The sequence below is a fragment of the Terrapene carolina genome, unplaced genomic scaffold (genome assembly GCF_002925995.2).
Source record: "Terrapene carolina triunguis isolate 2854851 unplaced genomic scaffold, T_m_triunguis-2.0 Scaffold33715, whole genome shotgun sequence".
In the NCBI taxonomy this organism is placed as follows: Eukaryota; Metazoa; Chordata; order Testudines; family Emydidae; genus Terrapene; species Terrapene triunguis.
In genome coordinates this window covers 3,743,806-3,771,096 of record NW_020698066.1, presented here as the reverse complement: position 1 = coordinate 3,771,096, position 27,291 = coordinate 3,743,806, and the positions used below count along the sequence as shown (strand labels likewise).

General features: G+C 39.7%; 1 protein-coding gene across 2 annotated transcripts in view; it reads left to right on the top strand.

Annotated features, from left to right (window-relative positions):
* The window catches only part of LOC112104949 (calcium/calmodulin-dependent 3',5'-cyclic nucleotide phosphodiesterase 1C), a 429,477-nt gene that overhangs the window by 168,556 nt on the left and 233,630 nt on the right, over positions 1 to 27,291 (top strand). Inside the window, exon 2 of one of the 2 annotated variants that reach the window (XM_024197558.2) lies at positions 17,168 to 17,194. The exons of the other annotated variant lie outside the window; for it this stretch is intronic. Within the exon in view, the coding sequence (XP_024053326.1) occupies positions 17,168 to 17,194 (27 nt within the window). The remainder of the gene's footprint in view (positions 1 to 17,167; positions 17,195 to 27,291) is intronic. 2 annotated transcript variants of the gene reach the window in all.

The window sequence follows — 27,291 nt, the reverse complement described above, 5'->3', positions numbered from 1 at the left end:
TGCGTTTGCTGCGCTGGTGCCTGGAGCCGCCCCTGATTGTGACAGTCCTCAGCATGCTTGTTGGAAGGCTTTTTTTCCTGCACTCATTCATCCTTCTCTTTTTCTTTCCTTCTACATCATTCCCCTCCACTCTCCCTAATCTCTCCACCTATGTAGTAGGATTCTCAACTGCTAGATGACAGTGTATGGGGAGCCATACTGAGCCCGAAACATACAATGCAGGAGCATGGAGATGTGCAGTGCAGCTCCTATCTGGTCTCCTTAATTTTGCCCTCTTCCCCTCCTCACTGGAACTATTTCTGTACTATTCTAGGAGGGTCATCCCTCCGCACCCAATGAGAAGAGGGCAGAATTTACCCTATTGTTCTGTGAGGGAAGACATGATATATAATATAATTGTATTATAGTTTTATATAAAGATGATAAAGTCATTGTGGAGAAACCAAATTAATTCTTTGCTTCAGTCTTCACGGCTGAGGATGTTAGGGAGATTCCCAGACCTGAGCTGTCCTTTGTAGGTGACAAATCTGAGGAATTGTCACAGATTGAAGTGTCACTAGGAGGTTTTGGAATTAATTGATAAACTTAGCAGTAACAAGTCACCGGGACTAGATGGCATTCACCCAAGAGTTCTGAAAGAACTCATATGTGAAATTGCGGAACTATTAACTATGGTTTGTAACCTGTCCTTTAAATCGGCTTCTGTACCCAATGACTGGAAGATAACTAATGTAACGCCAATATTTAAAAAGGGCTCTAGAGGTGATTCCGGCAATTACAGACCGGTAAGTTTAACGTCAATACTGGCCAAATTAGTTGAAACAATAGTAAAGAATAAAATTGTCAGACACATAAAAGAACATAAATTGTTGGGCAAAAGTCAACATGGTTTCTGTAAAGGGAAATCATGTCTTACTAATCTATTAGAGTTCTTTGAAGTGGTCAACAAACATGTGGACTTGGGGGATCCAGTGGACGTAGTGTACTTAGATTTCCAGAAAGCCTTTGACAAGGTCCCTCACCAAAGGCTCTTATGTAAATTAAGTTGTCATGGGAGAAGAGGGAAGATCCTTTCATGGATTGAGAACTGGTTAAAAGACAGGGAACAAAGGGTAGGAATAAATGGTAAATTTTCAGAATGGAGAGGGGTAACTAGTGATGTTCCCCAAGGGTCAATCCTAGGACCAATCCTATTCAACTTATTCATAAATGATCTGGAGAAAGAGTTAAACAGTGAGGTGGCAAAGTTTGCAGATGATACTAAACTGCTCAAGATAGTTAAGACCAAAGCAGACTGTGAAGAACTTCAAAAAGATCTTACAAACCTAAGTGATTGGGCAACAAAATGGCAAATGAAATGTAATGTGCATAAATGTAAAGTAATGCACATTGGAAAAAATAACCCCAACTATACATACAATATGATGGGGGCTTATTTAGCTACAACTAATCAGGAAAGAGATCTTGGGGTCATCGTGGATAGTTCTCTGAAGATGTCCACGCAGTGTGCAGCGGCAATCAAAAAAGCAAACAGGATGTTAGGAATCATTTAAAAAGGGATAGAGAATAAGACAGAGAATATCTTATTGCCCTTATATAAATCCATGGTACGCCCACATCTTGAATACTGCGTACAGATGTGGTCGCCTCATCTCAAAAAAGTTATACTGGCATTAGAAAAAGTTCAGAGAAGGGCAACTAAAATGATTAGGGGTTTGGAATGGGTCCCATATGAGGAGAGATTAAAGAGGCTAGCACTTTTCAGCTTGGAAAGGAGGAGACTAAGGGGGGGATATGATAGAGGTATATAAAATCATGAGTGATGTGGAGAAAGTAAATAAGGAAAAATTATTTACTTGTTCCCATAATATAAGGACTAGGGGCCACCAAATGAAATTAATGGGCAGCAGGTTTAAAACAAATAAAAGGAAGTTATTCTTCACACAACGCACAGTCAACCTGTGGAACTCCTTGCCTGAGGAGGTTGTGAAGGCTAGGACTATAACAGGGTTTAAAAGAGAACTAGATAAATTCATGGAGGTTAAGTCCATTAATGGCTATTAGGCAGGATGGATAAGGAATGGTGTCCCTAGCCTCTGTTTGTCAGAGGGTGGAGATGGATGGCAGTAGAGAGATCACTTGATCATTACCTGTTAGGTTCACTCCCTCTGGGACCCTTGCCATTGGCCACTGTTGGAAGACAGGATACTGGACTGGATGGACCTTTGGTCTGACCCAGTATGGCCATTCTTGTGTTCTTATGTTTCAATGCTTTTAATGGTGAAGACACATTGACAGACAGTGTCTATGTTAACAAGCCATAGGTGTGTGTAATTGGTGAGGTCAGAAACATTAGTGAAGCTTCAGGAGCTTCTTTTCCTCTGTAAGAGGCCCACTGCTGGGTGTCTTAAAGGCCCAGTCCTCTGCATCCTGCTTGCGTACAGTCTCATGGTTCTTCTACATACGCAAAATGGTTGTGAACACACAAGGAGAGTAAACACTGTTTATGAGAAATGTGTGTGTTGTCTTTTCACGAGCAGGATATTTAATATTTGGTTTGTTAATTAGAAGCACTGCCAGAGCAGCACCAGAAAGCTCCTCACTGCACAGAGTAACGTCACTGAAAGCGTTGGATAATGTATTTGTAGCTGTTAGTAAATGCCCTGAGCAGGGGTTTTTGAGACGTTAGCCTTGTTTTGGAAAGGGAACACTGCATCTTTGTACAGCAATTTTTTCACCCCAGCTTTAGGCGTGTTGAACAATAATCCGAGTGTTTCAGCCTGTAACCCAGAGTCAGAGGAGGGGCTGGCACAAACATGAGATTTAAAATTCTGCGTCATACCAGCTGTCTAGTAGCAGACAGTGCGGGTGGTGGCGGTGGGGATGGGTGTGTGGGGGGGAAACAATAACAAGCGACAGTCTGATAGATTTACTAGAGCTTAGGGCAAGATGCAGATTTGTTTTGTGACTTTGCATACAGTGCTGGACTGGGTTGATGTAATTCCAATCCATGTTTCATGTCTTGATATTTAATCCAGGTTATGAATGATGACTCTTTCCCTGCCAACATCTTGCATTCTGTAACTAATCACCAAGCCACCCTGACTGAAACAAAACTGGACAGCTGCCTGTTTGCCTCCATGGGATTTTCAAAGTGCTAATGTCACATAGTGGCTTTGATTGAAAAATGTAATCCATACCCTTTCATTTAATTAAAGTATGTTAACATTGTAGCCCTACTGGCTGGAACAAGATTCCAGCAAAGCATGATTTGTTTGCTTTGAACATACATGATACATACGTGTTGTCATTGTTTGTTCCACAAAGATTCTTTTCATCTCATTTTCAGCAAGACTATTCCTTCTTACATTGCTTGTCGATATGACGTGTTTTCATAACAGTTCTTTTAGTAGGAAAGTAAACAGGATACAACAAAAAACAACGAACAGGAAAGATTGTGTATATGGTCCCGTTATTTAAAACCTTGTAATAGCAAGGAATCAACCTCACTCTCTGTGTTGCCATGTGAACACAACGTGCAACACATCTATCAGGATGTACACAGAATGCCAGGGAAATGTAGCCCCCACCCCCATGCTCATTCCACAAAAAGTTTAATAGTCTGTTTCAATGGGAGAGGTTGCAGAGTATGCGTGAAAGGGTACCACCCATCCTGTATTTTGAGGGTCATCTCTTATTTGGTGCCAAATGTTCCACAAGTGTAGCCAATAGCCAGTTCCTAAGAAGCATTTGATCAGATAAAAAAGTATGTTTTCAAACAGGAATCGTGCAAAGGATCACACACTATGGTAAAATGTTATCTCCCCCCCACCTCCAAATGAATAAAACATATAGGGAACTACTTCTTTAAAACTAAGTTCTGTTCCATACTTTTCATACTGTTGGCCTTTATTTCCTTAAAAGGTAGGTTCCTTTCAGTGTGTTTGTACACATACATAGTACGTACATATGTGTACTGTATAAACATACCTTTCTTTCATCCTTTTTGTCTCCAGTATATGAGAGAATATTTGCTTAACCAAGTGACCTTCTCCATTGGATCATATGAACTGGAACCATAAACTCCCTGAACATTAAATCTCACCAAATGAGGGTCAATCCATCCTCATCATCATATCCACTCATTATACTCCACACCCGAACATAGCCACTCTATGAACTTCATACCCTCATATCTCAATGCCTGTACTTTGACCCATCAATCTTTTACCCCCAATCGGGGATATTGCAGATTATGTATTCCTTATGCCACCTGATCTTAAACCAAACTTTGCACCCTCGATAATCTGTACGTTATTCCCTGATAACCAGAATCTTCTATGCTCAAACTCTGTTCACTTTTTTTTTAACATCATCTTAATAAAATTTTTATACCAACATAGGTAAGGATCAATAGACCATATTATTTTCAAAGGGCCAAATCCTAACGAAATAACTCTATTTTGCCTAGGTTTTACTTACTTCTTTTTCAGATAAATCCACACTAATTTAAATGGAAATTTGCCTATGTAAGGACTGCTTGAAAACTGAGTGAAAACAGAATAAGGACTTCAAGATTCGGCCCATGCAGGCAGCTGTTGTTATAACAAAATGTTAAGCATAACTGAACGCAGGCAGAGTTCTTAGAGTCCTGATCTACACAGAATCTACAAAATTTGGGCCAGGTTTTTAGAAGTCATAAGCACCCACAGCTTCCATTGTCATCCCACTCAGTTCTTTAAAAAAAATTTTTTTTTTTAAATTTGCAGGAGGTTTTTATTAAAAAATTGAACATTTTATTCATTTCTGAAAGGTGGAAAAACTCTATTTTTGTGTGATTTTCAGTTTTCATTGAAAAACTGGATTTTTTTAAAAAAAAAAAAATACACAAAAATGTTTGGAAAAAAGACCTTTGACCAGCGCTAGTAATGAGTGTAGTTTAGTCACTGTGGGGCTGACCCAAATCTCACTGAAGTTCATGGGAGTCTTTACATGAAAGGGGCTTTGAATCAGGCTCATAGGGTCTAATTCTGCTCTCATTTAAATAAATAGCAAAACTTCCTCAGACACCAAGGGGAGCATAACTGGACCTATTTGCATGCGGAACTGTAGTTGAATGCCCTGCACACCACAATATTTTTGATTTAAAAATTCTAAATAAATAAGATATGGCTCAAACAGGTATGATAGAAATATAATATCTAGTTAGTTAATAATGGATAAGTTACAGTTAGTCACTGATTTTAACCATATAGATTTTTTTTTTCTTAAAGTGAATTCTGATTGCTTGTTATCATAACAATACAGAGTGGGTCAGAATCATCTGTGGTGTAACTCCATAGACTCCAATGATACTACAGGTAGAATTTGGGTAAACTGATTATATTCAGAATATCCAAGTGGATAGTTGATCATTACACCACAATTAACACCTCTACTATTGCAAAAAGTTCTAAAAAGGTAGACACAGCTGCAAAATGGGCAACTATTAATCATTCTGCAATGCCAGCCACTATCCGTTTTGGGGCTGAAGTTGAACTATTCCAAAAGTGCATGTTTTTAAAAGTTGTAAAGAAAACTGAACAACTAAATCAGTGGACGTTACTGGTCAGCTAAGTGAGATGCAGTTTGTTGATTTGATAGACATGCTTTTGTTTTCTGCTGATGTAGTGAGAATATTTTCTTAATTTGAACTATTTGAGAAACTGAGCACAAATTTCATCTTCATTCTTGATAGATCTCCCACGGGTTTCCAATGTATAAAACTTTAGTGTCATCCTTGGTCCTACATTTTTCTTATAGATCCTCATGCTCACCATGACGGTTGCACATCCCATCTCTATTGCCAGCCCACATCCCAACCCCCCCGGCTTCACTGAGTGCAGAACATTGTCCTCTGCATTCTCTCATCTAGTGAGAAACTTGTCCCCATACAACTTCATTAGGCCACCATTCAGTATGAGATCCAATTCAAAATGCCTCTTGTTTTTAAAACTCGACACATACCTGTTTTAGCTGACCTACATCTCATTTCAAATTGCAGCTGATATCTTACCTTATTTCCTTCACCTACCTCTTAATTTCACTCTCCCTCTGCTGTCACTTATCTCTGGCTGTATTGTTTAACCCAACAGAGAATTCTGGTATACAGCCTGTATGGAAGATACTCTACACAATAAAGGTATTGTATTATTGACTTGAGAGTGGAAAAAAACATGAAAGCTAGTCCTGTTTCAATCAATGAATTAAAATAGATGGCAAATTGTGACCCAGGGAGCCTCTCAGTGCCAACTGGCAGAGGGCATACCATACCATAACTCAAATTAGGTCTGACTTGCTCATTTCCCCAAACTCACTGTTGTCATAGTCTGTATCTAAAACATGTCATGTGAGGTATATGCACGCCGGTAACATGCCGGTCATTAATAGTATTGCGTGGTGTATGTACGGGTGGTGTGTGTAGAACTAGAGATGTGTGCTGGAAATATGTTCTTAAAAGGTGTTTGGCAAGCAGTGCATAAGCCCAGCCTGTCCTGTGTAAAAGAATGTTGGTTCATCTGCTTAACTGTGTCTCCAGTGTAAACTGAGCAAGGCGAGACCAGAAATAATGGAAGCACATTTACACAGAAGATAGTCATCAAACTAGCAAGTGGGGGAGATGTCCACTTAATGATCATGAAGGGGGATGGAGACTATACCCCTGGGAAGCATTCCTGGCTCTTGAAACAGACAGTGGACACTGGGAATTATAAAGAGAAACAGAAAGCCATTTTGGTATCCATCGCCTGAGGGAGAAAAGAGGCCAGAGATCTCAAAATCTGAGAGAGGTGGTTTCTTCTGCCAAGGGGGTTGAAATCTCTGGGAACTGACTGTAGGTGAGAAAACTGCTCAGACAAAGATTGTAACTTGCTGAAGTTAAGTTTCAGTCACTAGAAAGCAAATCTCTTTCGCTCTTACTTGAAATCACTTAAACTTATGTTCTTTGTTAATAAACTTATTCTTGTTTTATTACACAGCCAACTCAGTGCTGCTATATTGAAGTAAAGTGTAGGTCTTCAGCTGTCGTGTGCTTTGTCTCTTTGGAGGAAGCAAACTTAAAAACTTCTGTGAGTGTCTCAAGGGAAAGGGACTGAACACTGCAGAAAGACATCTCCTAGGGAACTCAGGAATTGGGGTGCACTGATTGTTCCCTACAAGGCAAGGTTTGGACTGGCAGAGTCATGAAGAGTTTGTTGGAAAGGCAGACAAGCTGGTGTGCTTGGTGCGCAGACGTATAGGTTAGCAGCAGCAAACCTCACTGTTGTTGAGGCAGTAACACAGTGGCTCACAATTCTGCGTGATCTGAGCAAGATGTCACATGGACGAAGATAGCTTGTTCTTGGAAAATTTGGTGGTCTCAGGTGGATTGTTAAAATAGGTTCAGTGCTCCTAGAGGCATTAAGCTGAAATTTCAATGCTGGTGGTCAAATTATAGTCCAGGTTATGAGATTTCATTTTTCAATTTGATTTATGCATTTTTATTAATATAGGCTGTTGTACTTTGATGTATATACATAATTAATTCTGCTGTGATGGCACTTGAATTGATATGTAATTGATTCAGCATATTGAAATGATTGGGAGGGGAGATTTCAGTTTATTTAAATAATCCTATTGGTTTGTAGTGAGTATGCAGCCATCTATGTCAAGAGATAGACAAATGTAAATTTTAAACAAATATGTTAAAACCCCCTTTTTAAAATAACTATATGTATATATTTTATCCACCTTCCATTCTTCTCTTCACAAGTTTCTTCTGCTTTTACTACTTCTGAGCAATATGTAGTGATAACTAATGAAAATGTGTATTGCATTGACAGTGCCCCCTCTTCACTTTCAGGGCTACAACCATCTCTAGCATATGTGTTAACTCCCTTAATTTAATTGGAGTTACACCTGGATTATATTTGGCCCAACGGCCTTCCTCTTTCTTACTCTTTTCCCCCTTTGTTTTCAGTATTTCAGAGGATCTATGGGCAGTTGGTTGGACAGTCTTGTGGGAGATCCAAGTTCAAATCCCTGCTTCACATCTGGCAGAGGGTGGGATTGAATCTGGGTTTCTTACATGGATGAATCCCCTAACCATTGCCTAAACGTTATAAAGGGGGCTGTTCCCTTACCACTGTTTTGTGACTCTAGCCTGATTCTTTTTTTGGCTAAACACATTCATCAAATTGCCATCAAACTTGAGAATAGTTTCTGTTTGACCAAAACTGCATTTTTTGGTGAATAAACTATTCATCCAAAAATTTTAACCCAACTCTAGTTTACAATATATTTAAGTAACACATCATTGGAAGTAGCTGGAAGTGGTGATGGTCCCTGACTCTCACCAATCTATTTTGCCAGACATAAATTGCTCTTCTCAATTTCAGCTTGTTAAAATATTAAACCTATTTATAACAACCTGATCATAGGACCTATTGTAACACTAGGAGCCCAGTTCTGGCAGTGCAGAAAAGCACAGATCCAACAAAGTCTTTCATATTATGGGGTGGGATTTATAATATAGCAGCACCTCTTTGTCTCTCACTGTTGCTGAATGATCTGTTCAGATGAGCCTATACAGAGAGGCAATGATGAATGGCTGTGTTTTGCCTGAGCTGAGAACATGATAGGACTCTAATATAAAGACAGATATTATTGGGTATCTATGTTAATGGGTGATTAAGCTCCCACTGATATCTTAAATGTGTTAATTAAGGCACTTTTAAACATAAAAAATGAAAAGGAGCACTCTGACCCATGAAATAACCTATTTAAATGATTTCCATGCAGAAAACAGACATTGGAAGGTTGTGTTTCTGCTGGAAAATTGGCTTTGTAAAAAGGTACCTTCTTAAACAACAGGTCCACTCCTTCTGTGTATTCAGAGCCAGATCTGTTGACTCTCGTGACAAAAATAAGTTTTCACTGACTTCCTCACTTGCTAGCAATCCAAAACCGGCCTAGTGGAGAGAAGATAACGAGTTGGATTATTTTCTGGCTCATGCATCATTATCCAAATTATTATCAAAGGTGCAATTTGCCAAGTGCCCAATTTTAACCTCACTTACACTGCAAACTGAGGCTGCACAGGTGTAACTGAGCGCAGGACTGGGGCTACAAGATTTTTATTACTGGTAATGATACATGAGCAGGAAATAAAATTGCTTGACTTGTGGGGCTCACAGTTGGAGAAAAGCATCCTATTAACTGCAAATTTGCTTAGTTTATTTAATCAATCATTGAGATTCAGTAAATATGGAATGCCACAATGCCAACTTTGGAGTCACTGTTCAGAGTGAAACTTCACCTAAGTGATTCAGATTATTCTTTAGAAACTGTGTAGGAGTGAAGGAGCAATTCGTTTAGCTAACTAAGATTCTGAGTTGTGTGGTTTTGGGGGAAAAAAACACCTACATAGTTAGCAAAGCTACTTAGCCTTACTCTTCCCCCCACTCAGTCAATTTAACTACTTCTCCTAGTGGGCTAACACATGGAAATGTGGTTATTTAAGATAAACACACTCCTTGTGTGTTGCCAGCATGTGGGCTTAGATGCACAAAAGCAGTTAGGTGTTGAGACACTGATGGTCACAGTGCCTAACTTTTAGGTGTCTAAAAACTCACTGTGATTCACAAAGTCTGAATTAGGTATCTTAGACCACAGTCCTGAAAAGCCAGCATGCTAGGCAGAAGCTGCCTAAATTAGCCAATGAGATGCTGACCAGAGGGGCATGTGCTCAGCTCCACCCACTTATGGCGATAGGTAGAGCCCTGTGGTTTTTGCAAATGTGAGATAACACAAAATAAAATGGAAAAACAATTAAAACAACAAACTCACCCTGTAGTGGCAGCTCTTACGGCTCCTGTTTCCCTTCTGGGTACTGTGACCTGGCACTCGCAGCACCACTCAGGTTTGGCCCAGTTGCCACTCCATCAAATTTGAGTGAGTTGCATTGTGACCTGGTAATGGTGAGTGAGAGAACAAGACAATCCTGTTGACCCTGGAATGGATTATTTATTTTTTAAAGAAAGTCACAGGAAAAGGACAAAGATTTTGCCCAATGTTTTTTTGGCCTTCCTTGAGTTACTGCTCAAGTCCTAACTGCTGGGTTACCAGAGGTTTATTAAAGGAAGCTTTCCTACTACTATATATGTTTTCTCTAGGAAGCCCCCCAGCTTTAGTGGGTAGCTGATGGTCTGTATTCTTTCAAAATGCACATAGACTAGTAGATCCTGATCTTGCTCTGACTTTTTAAACACAGTTTTACTTGATTTATGAAAGAAAAGAAAGAATTCATAATTAAGTTACATTTATATAGTGTCTTTCATTCAAAGGATTCCAAAGCACCACTGAAATACAGCCATCTCTGGAATGGAAGAGAGAGGAGCAAAGCAAACTGTGGATATTAGTGAGAGAAGGAGAAAAAAAGTAGCACTGATTAAGTAGCAATGCTCGGTATCTCTTTGTGAACCACAGTCAGGGAATATTATTTTATCTCCAGTACATCTTTAATTCTACCTAATCAAGTCACTATTACCACTACAAATATTGATCCATTTATCACTTAGAGGAATCTGTCTTTTATATTTACATTTTTTTCCTGTTACTAAAAGAGAATTACTATTTGGAATCTTTACTGGTAGTCTCAATAAAGGTCAACTAATGTATGTACAGGGAGACTGAGCAGTATCACAATTCCAGAATTGTTTTTTCCATGCAAGAGTTGAGCTACATTGACAACTAGTATGGTGGTGTATTGCCACCATCTGTGCTATAACTTTTCTGCTAATGGGGATTTTCAGTCTGCACAGGGCCGGCTCCAGGCACCAGCGAAGGAAGCAGGTGCCTGGGGCGGCCAATAGAAAGGAGCGGCACTCCGTCCATTATTGGGGCGGCATGTCAGGTCTTCGGCGGCAGGTCCTTCACTCCCTCTCTTCCTCTTTGGCGGCACTTCGGCGGCAGCCCAGTCGGGTCTGTCTGTCTTTCTTTCTTTCTTTCTTTTTCTTTTTTTTCTTTGTCGCTTGGAGCGGCCCCGAGTCTGCAGAGCTATTTTCCAGCTCCTTTCACCATCACTAAATTTATACACTGCTATCTCGATATAACAGGACCCGACATAACACGAATTCGGATATAACGCGGTAAAGCAGTGCTCCGGGGGGGCGGGGCTGTGCACTCCGGTGGATCAAAGCAAGTTCAATATAACGCGGTTTCACCTATAACGCGGTAAGATTTTTTGGCTCCCGAGGACAGCGTTATATCGAGGTAGAGGTGTATTAAAACTAAAACTTAAATACTCTTCAAGGATGGGCATAATAAGGATACAATTGTTTACAGGTATATATTACAGTCCTGCAGGATTGGTTAATGTAACATCACCTACAGAAAAGTTAGACTCAGGAGACAATAGGTAGGTAGTGTAATGAATGTGGCTGCATAGGCCTTCACGGTCATCAAGAGGGAATAGAACTGCAGACTTTGTGTTCCCAAAGCACAGGCCCCAAAAACATGAGCTAAAGGAACACTGTCATTAACTACAGCAGTGTTAGGACTTACACACCAATTAGGCCAATCACAAGGGAGCAAAGTGATGAGACACATTTCAACATGACAGTACATTACAGTAGGCAGTACTGGTTATTCATGCTGAAAATAATTCATGTTTTTATCTTCAGGAAGAATGTTTTGGTAATCTAGGATCCCAACAAATAAACACTGCTATGATTAAAATTTGTCTACTAGTATCAGAACTTCAGAACAGTACCGGAGAAACTTTCTTGGTGAACTTCGTGAAGTTCTCTGCTGAGAGAGAGGCTATACGTGATAGCCTTTGTAACCACCAGTGTGAGACTTGACCAGACAGATTTGTTTGTTTACAAAACTTTCTTTCAGCTATGCCTGCAGCACACCCTTAAAATGAACGTTCTGTGGATGTTAGGGTTCTTACACAGTCTCATTGCCATTGAGATACTATTCAATACAGTTTAGGTAGTCATGGATTTTGATTCTGGTCCAAACCTGAAACACTTTGTATGGTCTTAATATAACACACTGTAGGACCCTGCTGATCAATAATGCTTGATGAGATGTACAAGCCAGCAACAGGTATGTTTGTTTTATTACATACCTATATGGGGAGAGTTATACAGGTGACATAATATATCCATGAAAAGGTGCTGGATTGCCATAGCTGGATACTGAAGTTTCTTTATCTGCAGGACAGATACAGGATGGACAGTGGCAATGTAGGAATACTAGCAATGTGCCTAAACTATGATTTGGAATAATAAAAAACAATCACTTATGAGAGGGTAAATCATCCAAAATGCCTGTTCTGTCCTTGGACTTCATTCTGCAAAGGTCTGTACAGAGCCTTTCATTTTGCTTCTGCGTTACCTTGGTATGAAATTTGCCTTATCTGTTCAGAGATATGGATGGTGAAGCAATTGGCTCGGTTGATACATTGATTTTATTTCATTTGCTTCAGGGGCTTTATTGTAGCCATCCCCCATTTTGTTCTGCTCTGATATAATCTTTTTGCAGATGAATCGCCCTTTTCCATTGGCAGCTTCATTTATTGTAACTGAATCTGCCCTTGCACTGCTGTGAGGCTTCTGTAACAACATTGACTTTGGCGGAGTTATTCCTGACTTACTCAGGTTTAAATAAAAGCAATAGAGGGCCCACTGAATCTGAGTCTTAATTTCATTCAGTATGAGAAAAAAAATTACCAGTTTCTCTTAATATGTTCTTTAACGTAAGTTAAGAGCAGTTTATGGGAGTAATGCATTCCACAATAGATGGATTTACATTAATAAAACTTGGGGTTAGGGTTAGGAAAAGGAAAGCTGAATTTGAGTCAACTCCTTATTATCCCAGATCTGGCAGAGCCCCTGAACCCTGTCATAGGCCATCAGTACTGGATTTCTAACAAGAATGAATGCAGCATCAGTCATGACTAAGGCTACGTTTATGTCACAGAGGTCATGGAAGTCACAGAATCTGTGACTTCCAGAGACCTCCCTGACATTCTCTTCTTCAGCCCCTGGGGCTGCAGAACTTTGGAGTTGGCAGCCAGTGGGGCCCTGTCAGGGTTCCAGCAACAGGCAACAGGGGGCCCCCTGCAAGGACCCAGTGACAGGTGACAGACTCCTGAGGGGCCTTCCTCAGGGTCCAAGCGACGGGCAACAGCTTCGCGTGGGGTAGGGGGACCCCTCCCCTGCACCTCCCAGCCACCATGGGCATAGGGGCCCCTCTCTGCAGCTTCCAGCTGCCACAGGAATAGGGGGAACCCACAGCTCTCAGCCACCACTGTGGCGAGGGAAACCATGGAGCCTCAGCAGCAAAAGTCACAGACAGGTCACGGCTTCCGTGAATTGTTGTTTATTGCCCATGACTTTCACTAAAAATAATCGTGACATAATCTTAGTCATGATGGCCTTTACTAGCCTGCTATCATTCTGGTTACCTTTGTTTGTAGAAAGGGAGGTTCTTGTGAGTTTCCACTGAACAGCTATCTGTTACAAGGGTTACTCCAATCCCACAATTTATACTCTGGATAGAATTCTGCACCCCTGTGGGGGCACAGAATTCATATGTTCTGCATATTTCTGTGCTCCCCCGTGCAGAAAAACGCAAAAGAAATTTGCGGGGGGACATGGGTTTCTTCCCCGGCATCCCAGGCAGCGTGTCAATTCCAGCATGCCTGTAGTAGCCTCAGAGACACAAATCACTGCGGAGGCGAGGGGGACTGGGTGTGCATGCCTGCGGGGGAGATGTTGATTACCATCAGGGGGCGGGGCTGTCCAACAAGCAAGAGAGACTCTGTCCCTCTCACTTGCTACTGGGGCTTGCTGGGCAGGGATTGGGGTAGGTCTTTTTATTATGCACAAGAAAGGCTCTGTCCCCAAGGCAGAAATGTAGCAGCCTGCCTGCTAGTTAATTGAGCTCATTCTCTGAGGCAGAAATGTAGCAGCCTGGCTGCCTAGTAACATTGTTAATGTTCCTATTCTTAGTTAGCTGTTCCCATAATCAGTCAATTCCCCATGGACCATAAAACCTGTAAAAGTTTTAAGACCTGTACATTGCCAGAGTGATGTAAACCCTTATAAATGACAGTAAGGGAATCAGCTAGGAAGATCTATGTGCTTTCTCACTTTTTTCCTGTGCGAAAGTGGCACAATGGGGTTAGAGTACAGCTCAGGATTTATTTTACTTACCCATTTAAAAAAAATGACTTTGAGGGCAAATAAAACATCTACCAAGCAGTCAATAAAAAGTCAGGACAATCAGAACCAAACACTTCCCAAAGTACCTAGCCAGGTCCAGGACAATGATTAGCAAAACTGTATGACTTTCATGTGTGAAAGTCTGAGCAATTTAAAATGACATTCTTCTTTTTTCTTCTTCCCTGTTTTGGTGTTCTGTAATGTAATTTAAATGAAAATCTAGGATTATAACTGGAATGCAGGGTATTAGTTACCAAGTGTTTGTCACTTAAGGGGGAGGGATAGCTCAGTGGTTTGAGCAATGGCCTGCTAAACCCAGGGTTGTGAGTTCAATCCTTGAGGGGGCCACTTAGGGATCTGGGGCAAAAATCAGTACTTGGTCCTGCTAGTGAAGGCAGGGGGCTGGACTTAATGACTTTTCAGGGTCCCTTCCAGTTCTAGGAGATAGGTATATCTCCATATATTAATTAATTAACTTTCATGTGTTAAGGAAATGCTGAATAGTTATTGTGACTTTTTTCTGTATTATAGTTTAAATAACTTACCAAAACAATTGAAACTGGTGTGATTATATTGCATTATTTTGACAAATAAAATTTGCAGAATTTTGCAGAATTTTTATTTTTTTGGCACAGAATCTCCCCAGGAGTAAATTTAATTTAGTTCCAACATTCTCCTTTCAGATCAGATATCTCCTGTAATGAGATTAATTTGGTAGCCCATCCCACCCTTCCCTACATGTAGGCAAACAAGACAACTGCAGAGGGAGCTGTTGTTCATTCCTGACCATTTCTGCTTGCTAACTCAAGGTAGTCTTTCAGTGTGTAAGCTCATATGAATATTGATGATTCTAGTCAATAGTGGATTCTGGCAATGTTTTCAGAGGAGTCTTAAATCAGCCTCTAATTTATGACTTGTGCTACCGTGTGTCCTAACTACCTGATCTTGGGTGGGAGAGAAGTGCAAACAGGTAGATGTCTAAATGCTCTTATTTGTGATTGCATATTAGAGGCTGTTTTTGAAAACTTAGCTTTAAAGTGTCAATTCTTTCCCCTAGCAGCTTTGATGATCAGCAGCAACAGACTTTGTTTTTGTAACACTGGATGGAAATGCAGGCATACCGTAAATTTATTGCTATATGGCTGCAGCTGTTGGTGGCACACAGTTTTTTTTTTTTTTTTAAAGCACAGGCATGCATGCATTATTGATACTGAGCCTGTAAACAGCTGTTCCTTTAACTACATTGTTTTCAACCATACCATGCAAATTATATGTCTATAAACAAAATAAGTAACATGGTTTGCATATGTAAAGTGACTGTAATGGGAGTGCAGGTGTGGAAATTAAAACACCAATAAAGAATAATGCTCTTTGAAAATCAGGCAACCTTCCCTTTCCTAACACTGTTGCCTATGATACTGCAAGGTTTTCTAGTGCAGTGGTTTTCAACCTCTTTTCATTTGTGGACCCTGAAAAAATGTCTAATGGACGTGCAGATCCCTTTGGAAATCTTAGACATAGTCTGCGACCCCCAGGGGTCCGTGGACCACAGGTTGAAAACCACTGTTCTAGTGCAATATACTGATCTCAGATGAAAAGACTGCTTTGTGAATCTTTTTTGATGATAGAAATCTACAAGTGATTAGAAGAGTGAAATGTGAGTCAAATGCAAACACCACCATAATGTAGGTCCACCTCTGTTAGAGAAATTAAAATTAGAGCTGGCTGGAAAACTTTGAAGGAACAGTTTTTGGTTGGAAAATGCAGTTGAAATCAAAATACTTTGTGAAATCATGTAATTTTCTCTAAATTTTGTCATGAAGTAAAAAGAGGAGGGGAAGTTCTGATAGTGTTAAAACAGGCTGTTTCAACATTTTCTGAACAAACTATTTTGATTTTTTCCTTTTTAAATGACTTTTCATTTAGAATTTTAAATTGTCTTAAAATAAATTAAATGTTTCAGTTGATCTGAAATGAATTTTTAAAGAAAGTTTCTTTCACAGAAAATTTTGAAACTTTGGGTTTCTGTTCTGAATTGGAATGAAAACAAGTTTTGGAATCTCAAAATCTTCCATGAAACAGAAATTTTGCATTCTCTGCCACCTCTAATTAAATAGTGCTAGATAATACCACGTGACTTTGAACTTTTCTCTTTGTATGTCACGGTTTTGTGAATGTCAGTAGTAGACAATAATCCATAAAGTCTTGATGCTACTGTTTGTGAATGTTTTGTTGTTCTACTCTTGTGTGTGAGGATTCTAACAAATGAATTTTCACACAAGAAAGCCTTAACTAAATATTTTCAAACGTTTAAAACTAAATATCCAGAAGTTAAATTAGTCCAATATTGCTCATTGTCTGAAAACATCTGAGTATGGGACAGAGATTGTTGTACCACATTTGTACTATCTAAAGATAGTAGAGGGTTTACCATTTGGCAACCACGGTAAAGGGTCCATGCCTTCAATTAAAAATAAAATGGCATTACATTCCATGTGTCCATGCATTTTCTGATTTTTATGTTTTTTAGTTTTAAATAATACCTTTTTACTTCGTTATTCTGGGCCAGTCTCACAAAAAGCATCAAGATGAACGGGGGCATTCACACTCACACACGCCATGCCTGCTTCAACTGAAGTTAATGGCAAAAAACCCAAACCACCATTGACATCAGTGTAAGCAGAACTGGGCCCTTATCTCTCATTGAAATCACAGCTGTATAAGATTTGTTTCAGCAGACCAACACTGGTAAGAAAAAGGGTTATTAGATTTGGAGCTTCCCCATTGCAGAGATTACTGTGCCTTAGCTTCTGATACTTGAATGCTTCTGATTTGGCAGTACTGGTCCATTCTTTCTGCGGTTTTTTCAAAGGCCTGGCCTCCTTATCTCACTTTTATTTATGTTTTTCCTGCAGGAGAAAATACAAGAAAACATCACAGAGGTAAGAGTAAGTCACAGAAGGCTTGGAAGGTGTTTGTAAATCGACTGTCCCTTAAAGAGGTTGAAGAAAATTTACTTTCATGTATTGGTTTTTAATGTACCGGTATTTAACACATTGGTTTTGTTCATCATGGGAATCCATTTCACAGACAGTTGCCCTCTCTGAGGCACCATCCTGTACTTATTACTCAAAACTCCCAAGGGTGTTAGTGGGAGTTGTGTCTGAGTAAGCGCGGAAAGATTTGGTTGTGAGCCCTAACAAATTTTCTCTCAATTCCTTCTGCAATATCTGCCAGTTCTTCCTTTTATCGGTACACATGCAGTAATAAAAAATTTGATTTGTTGGCTTTTAGTCTTGCTGATGACACGTGCCTTTGCAGGAGACCAAAGGAAGATTGGGATCCCATTGATAAACAGACCCTATTACTGCCAAAAGATCTAGTTATCTTACTGTGTTCTTGCAGTAGGGAAGCCTAGTAGTGTTTCTTTGATTCATTGCTCTCTGGGAGCATTGTTTTTGTTTGCTTTCAGATTGTGTGCTTGGCAGTGGTGATTCTAGGTCAAAGTTTTAGGGTGGGACACTGCAATTTGCCCTAGTTGCATCAGATTATTAATTAGGGGCTTAATCCTGCAAAGTGCTGGGCACCTTCCATTCCCATTGACTTCAGTAGGAGGTGAGGGTACTTTGCACTGTGAAGGATTGAGCCCTGAAGGTGTTCTGAAAGTGCCCCTCAGTGCTGTGTTGTGGCTATTCCAGTGAGGTCCTACTGCTGCTGCTTTGGAGATCTCTGTATTGGACTATGTAATTGTACCCTGCACATTGTGGGACACTGGAACAGCTGCTTTGCATGGATCTACTTAACACAATAGCTCTCCCAGATGATAAACAGCTTTCAATGTTGTAAAGAATTGGAATGAAGGTAAATGTATGTTTCTCACTGGGCTGGTGCCCCAATAGTAGAATCTGTGCTGTTTGTTTGTCTTCAGCTGAGCTGTATTTCTCTCATGTTTCATTTGCTGCTGGCTTGATCCGCTAGTTAATTATGTCGTTATGGATGTGCCTGTAGCGAGAGGTGTTTGGCTGCTGTGAGATGATTTGTAGGGAGCAGAAAATAATTTCCTAGAAGGTGAACGATCACTATGTACATATTTTGTATTGCTGTCATTGACCTGAGTACACAATCTAATTTGTGTTTTCTATATATGTTACTATGGCATCAGTGTGAGTGTGTGTGTTCAGGTGGTGGGGTTTTTTGTATGAGGATGTACTTAAGCTACCATTGTAAGCATCAGAAGAGAGGTAAATTAGAATATAAGCTCATAGAAGTAAACCCAATATCCATGTATTTATCAACTTAACTGAGAATGGAAATGTGCGAGAGATGTTTATGGCATATCTGGTTGTGTGTTTTTTGGTAATCCGTATATAGTTACTCCTCCTGTTCCCCACTAATGGGGGTTAAGTTTTATGTCATTTGGGATTTTTGTTCCATTACTGATTTATCTCTGCGTGCATGGTGTGTGTAGTTTGTGTCTTGTGCTAGTATCAGTGTCTGTTGGCTGGTGGAATCCACGCTTTCCACAACAGGATATATATGCTTTTTGGCCTTGCGTTATGAGACAATTGGTACTGGCCCCAGGGAGGTAAGAGATCATTGCAGGAGCCTGTGCACAGCAATTACTTAACGTCTAGTAATGATAACCTTTCTTAGCAAGTGATGGATGTCAGCCAGAATATTGTGTACTGCAGCAAGTTATTCTTTGTGCCTGGAAACCAGGCTCTGCCTGCCTGTAGGGCAAAATGGCTGGCTTTGAGCTTCAGTCTTGGATTTGCCACCTGCTGTGTGACAGAGGTATCACACATGGTATGTATGACCATCTGAGGTGGAAGTTTAATATGCTCGAGTACTCCCAGGAAAGGATGCTGCAGGATGGAAATACAATTAGCGCCCCGAAGTGGCACCTATCTTTTGAATGGGGGTTTCCAAAAATATGGAAATGATTTGATTCCAGTCTTCAGCCTCCATTTCCTTCCTCTATTCATTAATCATGTCTTTTTCTTTTTCTTTCTTTCTTCCACACAAAAGAATCTGGGATTTCAAATGTCACCAAACCCAGAAGGGCGACAGCTGTAATGGTCTTTTGTTCACTTTTGCATCTAGTTTCACGTGCTTATCTATTGGTGGTAGTATTGTTAATTATTAATTATTTATATGGCAATGTATAGATCATTGGCAGCAGTTAAAATATTGGAGGGAAATATCCACGCTTTCAGCATCTTACAATCTTAAGGACTAATTTATATTGAGGCCAGCTGTATCCTATGAACAGAACAGATAGTCACGTCATGGAGAAAAATATTGGAGTAATAGCGGGCGGAGGCTTTCTGTTTTGCCCAGGGCAGCCGGATCCTTATAGTCTGTCTTGGCTGATGTGAGACATTGTGGCAGTCTTAGTGTATGCCAATACATATTAGATTTTGTTCTCTTTTATCTTTATATATTTGAAACTGATTGGGAATTTTTGATGAGATGTGTTTTCATCAGAAAATGCTGATTTGCCGAAAACTCTCTCTAGATTTTTGCAAAAAACTTCGAAAGGTCTCAGTTCCATCCTGATGCTGAATGAAACCAAATCCCAAAACTTTGACATTTTTCACCAAATAGAATTATTTTTTTCCAGGCAGCCCTAATAATATTACAGTATGAAAAATTTCCAAGTGTTGTTAAATTGTTGTATGCACAGCTAGCCCTCAAGACTGAAACTGTTATGCATCTGTTCACCCTAATATACTGTATTTTGTACACAGACTACTCTGATTTGCAATTCATACAAAGTTTTAGGCACTGTCAATACATTGTTTATTCACTGGCCAAGGATGCTTGAGAAGTTCAATCCAGACAAAAGAAACACGTCCTTACAAATAAAGGATTGTAATCATCATGATTTTTATTGGTTTTGGATTTTGTGATCTACCTTATGGTATTATTAGAAAAACAATGCAAAAGATTCTCCTGCAAGTGAAATCTGCTCAATTACCTTAATGACATTTTCATGTCTCGTTCAATGCCATATTCACCATACAATAAGCAACAGCTTGAATTGGTCTTTTGCATGATTATTTTTTCAAATGTAGATAATCATCTACAATACTATCATGGTCTGTCTACCTGGGTATTTGTATGGCCTCATCACTATATTATCTGAGCCATACTAAAATTGTAATAGGGTATGACAAATATAGACTATTGCAATAATTGCAGTAACTCAAATGCTTTAAAAACTACTGTAGATTGATATAATTTTCTTCATAAACTTGGAAGTTCCACAGATATCTAAGCAATCCTAAATTCAATAGTCCCAAATTAGTACCCGAATTAGTGAGCTGTGATGCAAACTAGTCACTGCAGGACCAGAGACAAAGGCTATTTTAATCAGTATGTAGGGCATCTGTCATCTTCTCATCTAGTTAACCTTGGGTTAGTGAAGACTAGATATATATTTCGATCGTTACCTAAGAGATTTTACAGTGTAGATAAACAAATAACTAGCACAGAAGCAGAAACTTTCTAGGACTGTCAGATCTGAAGTAGTTTTCATTTTTCGTATGACAGGACTGTTCTATTCCATTATTGAGACTGAATTACACTCATATCACTCAATTGTATTAAGCCTGATCTTGTGAAGTGCTCATTACCTCCTTAGAGCTGCTTAGCACCCTCAATTAGAAGTCGATGGATATTTAGGGCACCCAGCACCTTTTCAGGAGGCACTCAGCTGGTATCTGCCTGATTGGATTTATCATCTCTTTAGGTAAAATTCACCCCTATACAGTGGGCCCACCATAAGGGTTGTGCACCACTTAAGCTCTGAAAATGAGACTTAAGTGATGCATAGTCCTTGTATTGGCCCTGTGCATAGGGTACATATTTCTGTAGTTTGTCCACAAGAATAATGCAAACATGGTCTGGCCCATTAGAATATTTGCATTGCTATTTTGATTGTTGTATATTGTCTAATTGTCTAATTTGGCTTTCTGCATGCAGTATTGAGATGCAGATGCCACTCTTCACAGTGAACTCATTCTAAATCAGGAGTTCTCAAACTGGGGGGCAGGACCCCTCACGGGGTCGCAAGGTTATTACATGTGGGACTATGCAAAAACATTAAAGAGGTACTATCAACTTGATTACAAAAGTAGTGGGTTTTTTTAAACTTCAGGTTTCTGATAGTGCCCTTTAAACTGTATGCCCCGAAAGTTAAAACACCCAAACAAAACCTTTAAAAATGTTTACAGGGATTTTTTCCCCATCCCCTTACTGATATTTAGAAGGGTTTCTTTGACAGGGCATAAAAGCAACAGTACAAATTATGCATTTACTTTTCCCTCTCTTTGCTAGGCAAATCTGTGCTTTTTCAGTTTTGCTGCTGCAGTAACTGTTAAACACACTCTTACAAACTCTGGAAATGAACATGTACGTAAACCGCCCCCCATGGAAGTGTGTAAGAGTGGTGGTCTCATGCTAACACTTGAGACAGGAAGTGAAACTGGCCATCAACATGTGGGGTAGAGAGAGGTAATTTTCTATTGTTGGGTGCCAAGTAATTTTATTTAAAAAATATTTAGTCCTCAGAAACAAGAAATGGATGGGCCATTTCTTACTAATTGTTTCCCTTACTGCCAATTCAGGGGTGTGATTCTCACTATTTTTATCATAGTTTTTTTTCACATAACTTAGGGGATACTGTGATTAAGACTAAGAAAAATAATCACAATTAATTAATGGCTATATTATTATTAAAGAAATGAAAATAAAACATTAAGCAAAATGACACAAATGATAAACTGGTTACTTCAGTTACAATCTCTTCTGTACGACTCTTCCATGGGGAGCTTTTAGCAGAGATTACACCTCAGAGAGTGGGCCCTGCCTTTTGTGGGGCACTTTTTCTCTTGGCAAGCTGAGACCAAAGTCCTATTTCCCAAAATTGTCCTGGATCCAATCTTCATATATCCTGATTCCTGAGATAAATAAGAAGGTTTATAAATGGGCAAGATAATTTTGTTTTAGGACAGGTGAATCCTGTTGTTTATTATTAATAACAGCCAATTTATAGATGGGCAATGTAAGCAATCTTAACTAAATCCTATGTGATTGAAGAAAATATTTAAATCAGTAACTTAGAAGAAGCCATTTAAGGAGCGGTCTTTAGACAGGCAAGATAACCAACATTAAGAATATTAAGTCTAGCTGTTTCTCTGTTTAGTCCCTGTCCCCTCTTTAGGAATACATGCTCTAACCACCTGGTGATTAACAAGAGAAAGTTAATATTTTAAGTTACAATTGCATTTCAGTATTCCAATAAAATCATTGCAAGTTTTTAAATCTAATTCCTTAGGTAATTTCTCTCACCAATCCATAATAACGTCTTGTGGAGGTTCCTCAGATAGTGATGCCAATTGAGATATTTCCTGCGGGTTGGGGGAGGGAAATTTCTGTCCCTGTCCCATCCCTCATCCCACCCTGGCAGGGACCCCATTCTGGTCCCTACTCCTCTCCCCTCGGTTGCCCTTGGTGGGCGAGTTTCCCCTCTCTGATACTCACAGTGCAACAACTGCTGCTGCTGGGAGTTATAACCTCTTCTGTCCAGCTGGCCAAATGGTAAGCGGAGCCACATTTGACCCTATGCTCCAGGTAGCAATGTCACTCACTGAAATGTGGCCTGGCTGCCCCTCCATCTACGTGCCATTTTTCCTTCCTATTTCCATGAAATTGGGAAAAACATACCTCTTTCAGGCTTGTTTAAATTTAAGATGGTTGCTGTTATTCATTCATTGCCTCCATGACTTTGGGAGATAATATCATCCACCTTGTCTCTCTAATATCCTGGAACTGATAACGGCTCCAACTGTATTGCCTGAGCACTGCCAGTTGTTAATTAATTCTCCATTAATATAAATATTCTATACTTAAATGGCCTCTTACATTAGTAATTTGTCTAGCAAGGTCATTTGATTCCAGGTTGGTACATAAAGCATTTAGCCATTTAAATAGCAATGATATTAGGAGCTTTGCATTTTGTTAAAATATTTGCAAGTATACATTTCACAAAGGTTTGCCATTCCCACATTTAAGAAATAAATAAATAAACATTTCCAGCTACTCATGTTTTTCCTGGAGCTTTAAACACACAAGTAGAAAAGAAAAGGGAGTTAGTATAGGCCTACTTTACTCCTAGATTTATTGCTCTGCTAATGCAACCCTACAGTGCTTTCCACAATCAGGTCTTTTCCTAAAACATGAATATTTTACATGGTTTCTCTTCTTGAGATAAGGATTACATTTGTACCAACTGGTATCTTATACAAAGGGAGATGTCCTGGTCTAGATAAAACACTCTTGGGGTTCTCTCATGACCCAACCTTCTTGGAGTTACAATCTGTTTTGCTATTAAATATTTTGTACAAAGCACAAATTTCAATAACCAATACTACTTTTAAATGTAGCACAAAATAAACTAGTACAAAGTTAAAGCAAAGCAAAGTTTAAAAATGCAATTTTTCTGAGTTGGTATAGCACTCTTAGGGGTAAGAAACTTGGTTTTATAGCTAAGGAGGGGTTGGTTAACTTCCTGACACTTGCTTGTGCTTGGGAGATAGAAGCAGAAGCGTCCTGCAATTTCTTTAACCAGCCTGAACATTTTACAACACAACTAGTTAAACAAAAATGGTATTGTTCTATTTTCAAGTACCTTGGCTATAACATACTTGTGGCAAATCTTAATATTCAGTAAAGGCTCAAACAAGTTTGTAATTACCTAATATTAAAAAGATATAAGTTATAGTAATTTTATGAATGTCATTTTTGCATCACTATTGAGGTCTGTCCACTATACAAAGTCAAATGTCAAAAAACAACAACAAATAAACAATAAAAAAAACCTGAATGTTTTTCTTTCTCTCTAATACTTTTTAGTTGAAATCTTCAGCGTTACTCATAATAATACATTTTTAGATGGATATGATATTCAAGTGGATGGTGTCCTAAGGAAACATGCAAATATTTAGTTCAAGTGCCTAATTTGGGGTAATTGCTTACTTATGTGCCTCTTGAGGTTTTGGTCTAGTATAATGTTCCTTGAATAAATCTTTCCCCTTAATACTTTTAGGATATGACATTGTTACCATGTGTACTGTTGCTTTGGGAAGATGCATGGAATTAATTCTGATCTCTATTCAAGTGAAGCAGTGGAAAAAAATGGAAGTTCTGTACTTAAGGAAGTTGATTATTTAAAGGATGGAACAGGCAGTCATAAGTGGCAAGAGTTGTCAGTAATGCACTTTAAAAATATCAGCACAGCATTGAATAAGTCTTGGCATCCGGCATTTTGTTTCATTTGACTATGTACTTAGTCCAATATTATTTAGTTCTGACATTATTTAATTTCTATAGCTTATCTACTGACCTTGCAAAGTTATCTTAATTACAAATTTAAAAAAAAATCCTTAATTCCTTAAGCTCTGCAAGTAATTATAATGCTGCTCAGCTCAAATTAAGTAATTTTAAAAATATATATTTAATAAGCTGACAAAATTCCAGCAACATGTATGATGCATCCATGGTACATTAGAGGATTACAGTTTAATAACTAACAGAAAAAGCATTTATCCTTTTGAGAACCTGATTTTGCAAGGTGCTGATCATCCTCAACTCCCACTGGCTTCAACAGGAGTTCAGAGAACTCAATACCTCACAGGATCAGGCCCTAAAACTAACATCTGGCTAGTGAGGCTGCAGATCAGGTTATTCATAGTGGCAGTTCATAGTCCTTTATAATGGCAATGGATAATGAATTGGGTAGGGAAAGAGTAAGAATGACTCTACAGCCTGGTGGTTAGGACACTCACCTAATATGGGATGTGGGAGGCCAAGTTCACATCCTTGTCCAATGACTAGTTAGTTAGTTAGAAAATGTGGAACAGCTTCAACATGAGAGATTCTCTCTCTCTTCAATGATTAGCCAGATAGTCGGCTGTAGCGATCGTTCGCCATGTGGTCTGTTCCTGCGCAACTGCAAAGGCTTGACGGCCTGAGAGTCCAACATTGGAACATACTTGATGAACCCATATAATAGGGGGTCTGCCTCTGGGCCACCTCCACCCCTCGGTTGGTGGAATTTTATCCTGGAAGTTGCAAGCCACCTGCAGAAGAGCGGTTGCTGGGACGTCTTATGGCATCCTTGCGACATGTCCGAAAAGCGTAAGGCACCGCCTGCAGACAGTGGCCCCAATAGTCTGTAGACCCAAGTGACCATAAACATCTGCGTTACAGATGAAGTCATTCCACTTTATGGCCAGTATACAATGTTGATATTTTCTGTGGAAAACCTCCAGCTTTGTCCAGTCTGAGCAGCATCGTGTCTATGTTTCGCAGCTGTACAACAATATGGGAAGGATACAGCTCGAATAAATCCTGAACTTGGTTGTCGTACTAAGATGTTGATTCCATATCTGTTGTAAACGGCCCATGGCAGATGCTGCTATGCCAATCCGATAGAGAACCTCCGTGTGAGAATTGGAGGAGCTGGTAAGCAGGGGCGGCAGGTTTGTATAATTTTTGGTGGTGTCCAGAATGGGTCCAAGTCCCCCACCCCACCTGCCTTGTAAGCTGATATATATTTTTTAAAATAATGTAAAATTGGACTGGAAACAGTAAGTGTTTAACAGTTTTCCTATATTGCACAATATCACTATCGTACGAAAAATGTATTTAACTAAGAATATCAACTTTATTAATACTCTTTTGAATACGGAAGCAACCAAGCACTCTTGGATCAATAACTCTCAAAAGCAAAAAGCTCTAATTCGCTATTGTACTCCAACCATGTAAATCTTGATAGCCAAGATTGATGAAAACTCCTTTTCTTATCTTTTAGATTTGCCACATCTTTCTTTTGTATAACTTCAGTTTGCAAGCTGGGTTTCGAACTCAGGCCATCACTTGCAGAATTACCCTTTTGTTCTTTTTCTCTGGGTAACTTTATTAAGAATTTATCCATTCATTATTATTACACAAAATTAATGGGGTGGGGTCGAGGGGTTTGGAGTGTGGGAGGGGGTTCAGGGTAGGGCAGAGGGTTGGGGTATGGGGGTGAGGGCTGCGGGGTGGGGCTGGGGATGAGGGGTTCATGGTGCAGGAGGGGGCTCAGGGATGGGGCAGAGGGTTGGGTGCAGGGGGATGAGGGCTCTGGCTGGGGGTGAGGGCTCTGGGGTGGGGCTGGGGATGAGGGGTTCACGGTGCAGGAGGGGGCTCAGGGCAGGAGTAGAGGGTTAGGTGTGGGGGGGTAAGAGGTCTAGTTGGGGGTGTGGGCTCTGGGATGGGGCCGGGGATGAGGGGTAAGACATTCCTTTCCTCTCCCAGGCTGGAGAGCAGGCAGAACTGGATTATTGACATGGCTGTGCAGAGCATTACTACTAGGGATGTATGCTGATTTAACTGGATTTGTTGTTTTAACTATTATACAAATATTTCAGCCTAGTAACCAAGATGAAAGGAATCTAAAAGGGTAAATCTTCATTGATGTGCACAGGGAGGTAAATGCGAAACTCTATTATTGGGGACATGGCCAGCCTGAAAGTCATATATTGTAAACAAGTATTTCTTTACCTATTTATGACTCTCTCACAGTCTGCATATCGCTTATCTTGGACAATGAAAATCAATTAAGGTGCTTCCAAGTTCTCAGTGCTGTAATGTTTGGGTTGCGAACACTTGATGGAAATTTGTCCTTGCTATAAAACCAGTGTTTTCAATGGAATTTAAAAGAATAATGGGGAATGGGGTGGGACTTAAGGGTTTGTTTTTATAAAACTAATTTTTTAGATGAAGTGGAGTTGTCGCCTTACTAAGGACTTATCTACACTGGGGTTTCACACTGAGATAAACTGTGCCAGCATAAGTCATGGTTAACAGGACATGGATTGTTGGTGTAAAATAACCCAGTGCAGACAAGGCCTACAAGTCAGACAGTCTAGCACCCACAGCAATGCACCCCTAAGAACCACTTATAAAGAACAAAGGAAAGAAATGCCAACTT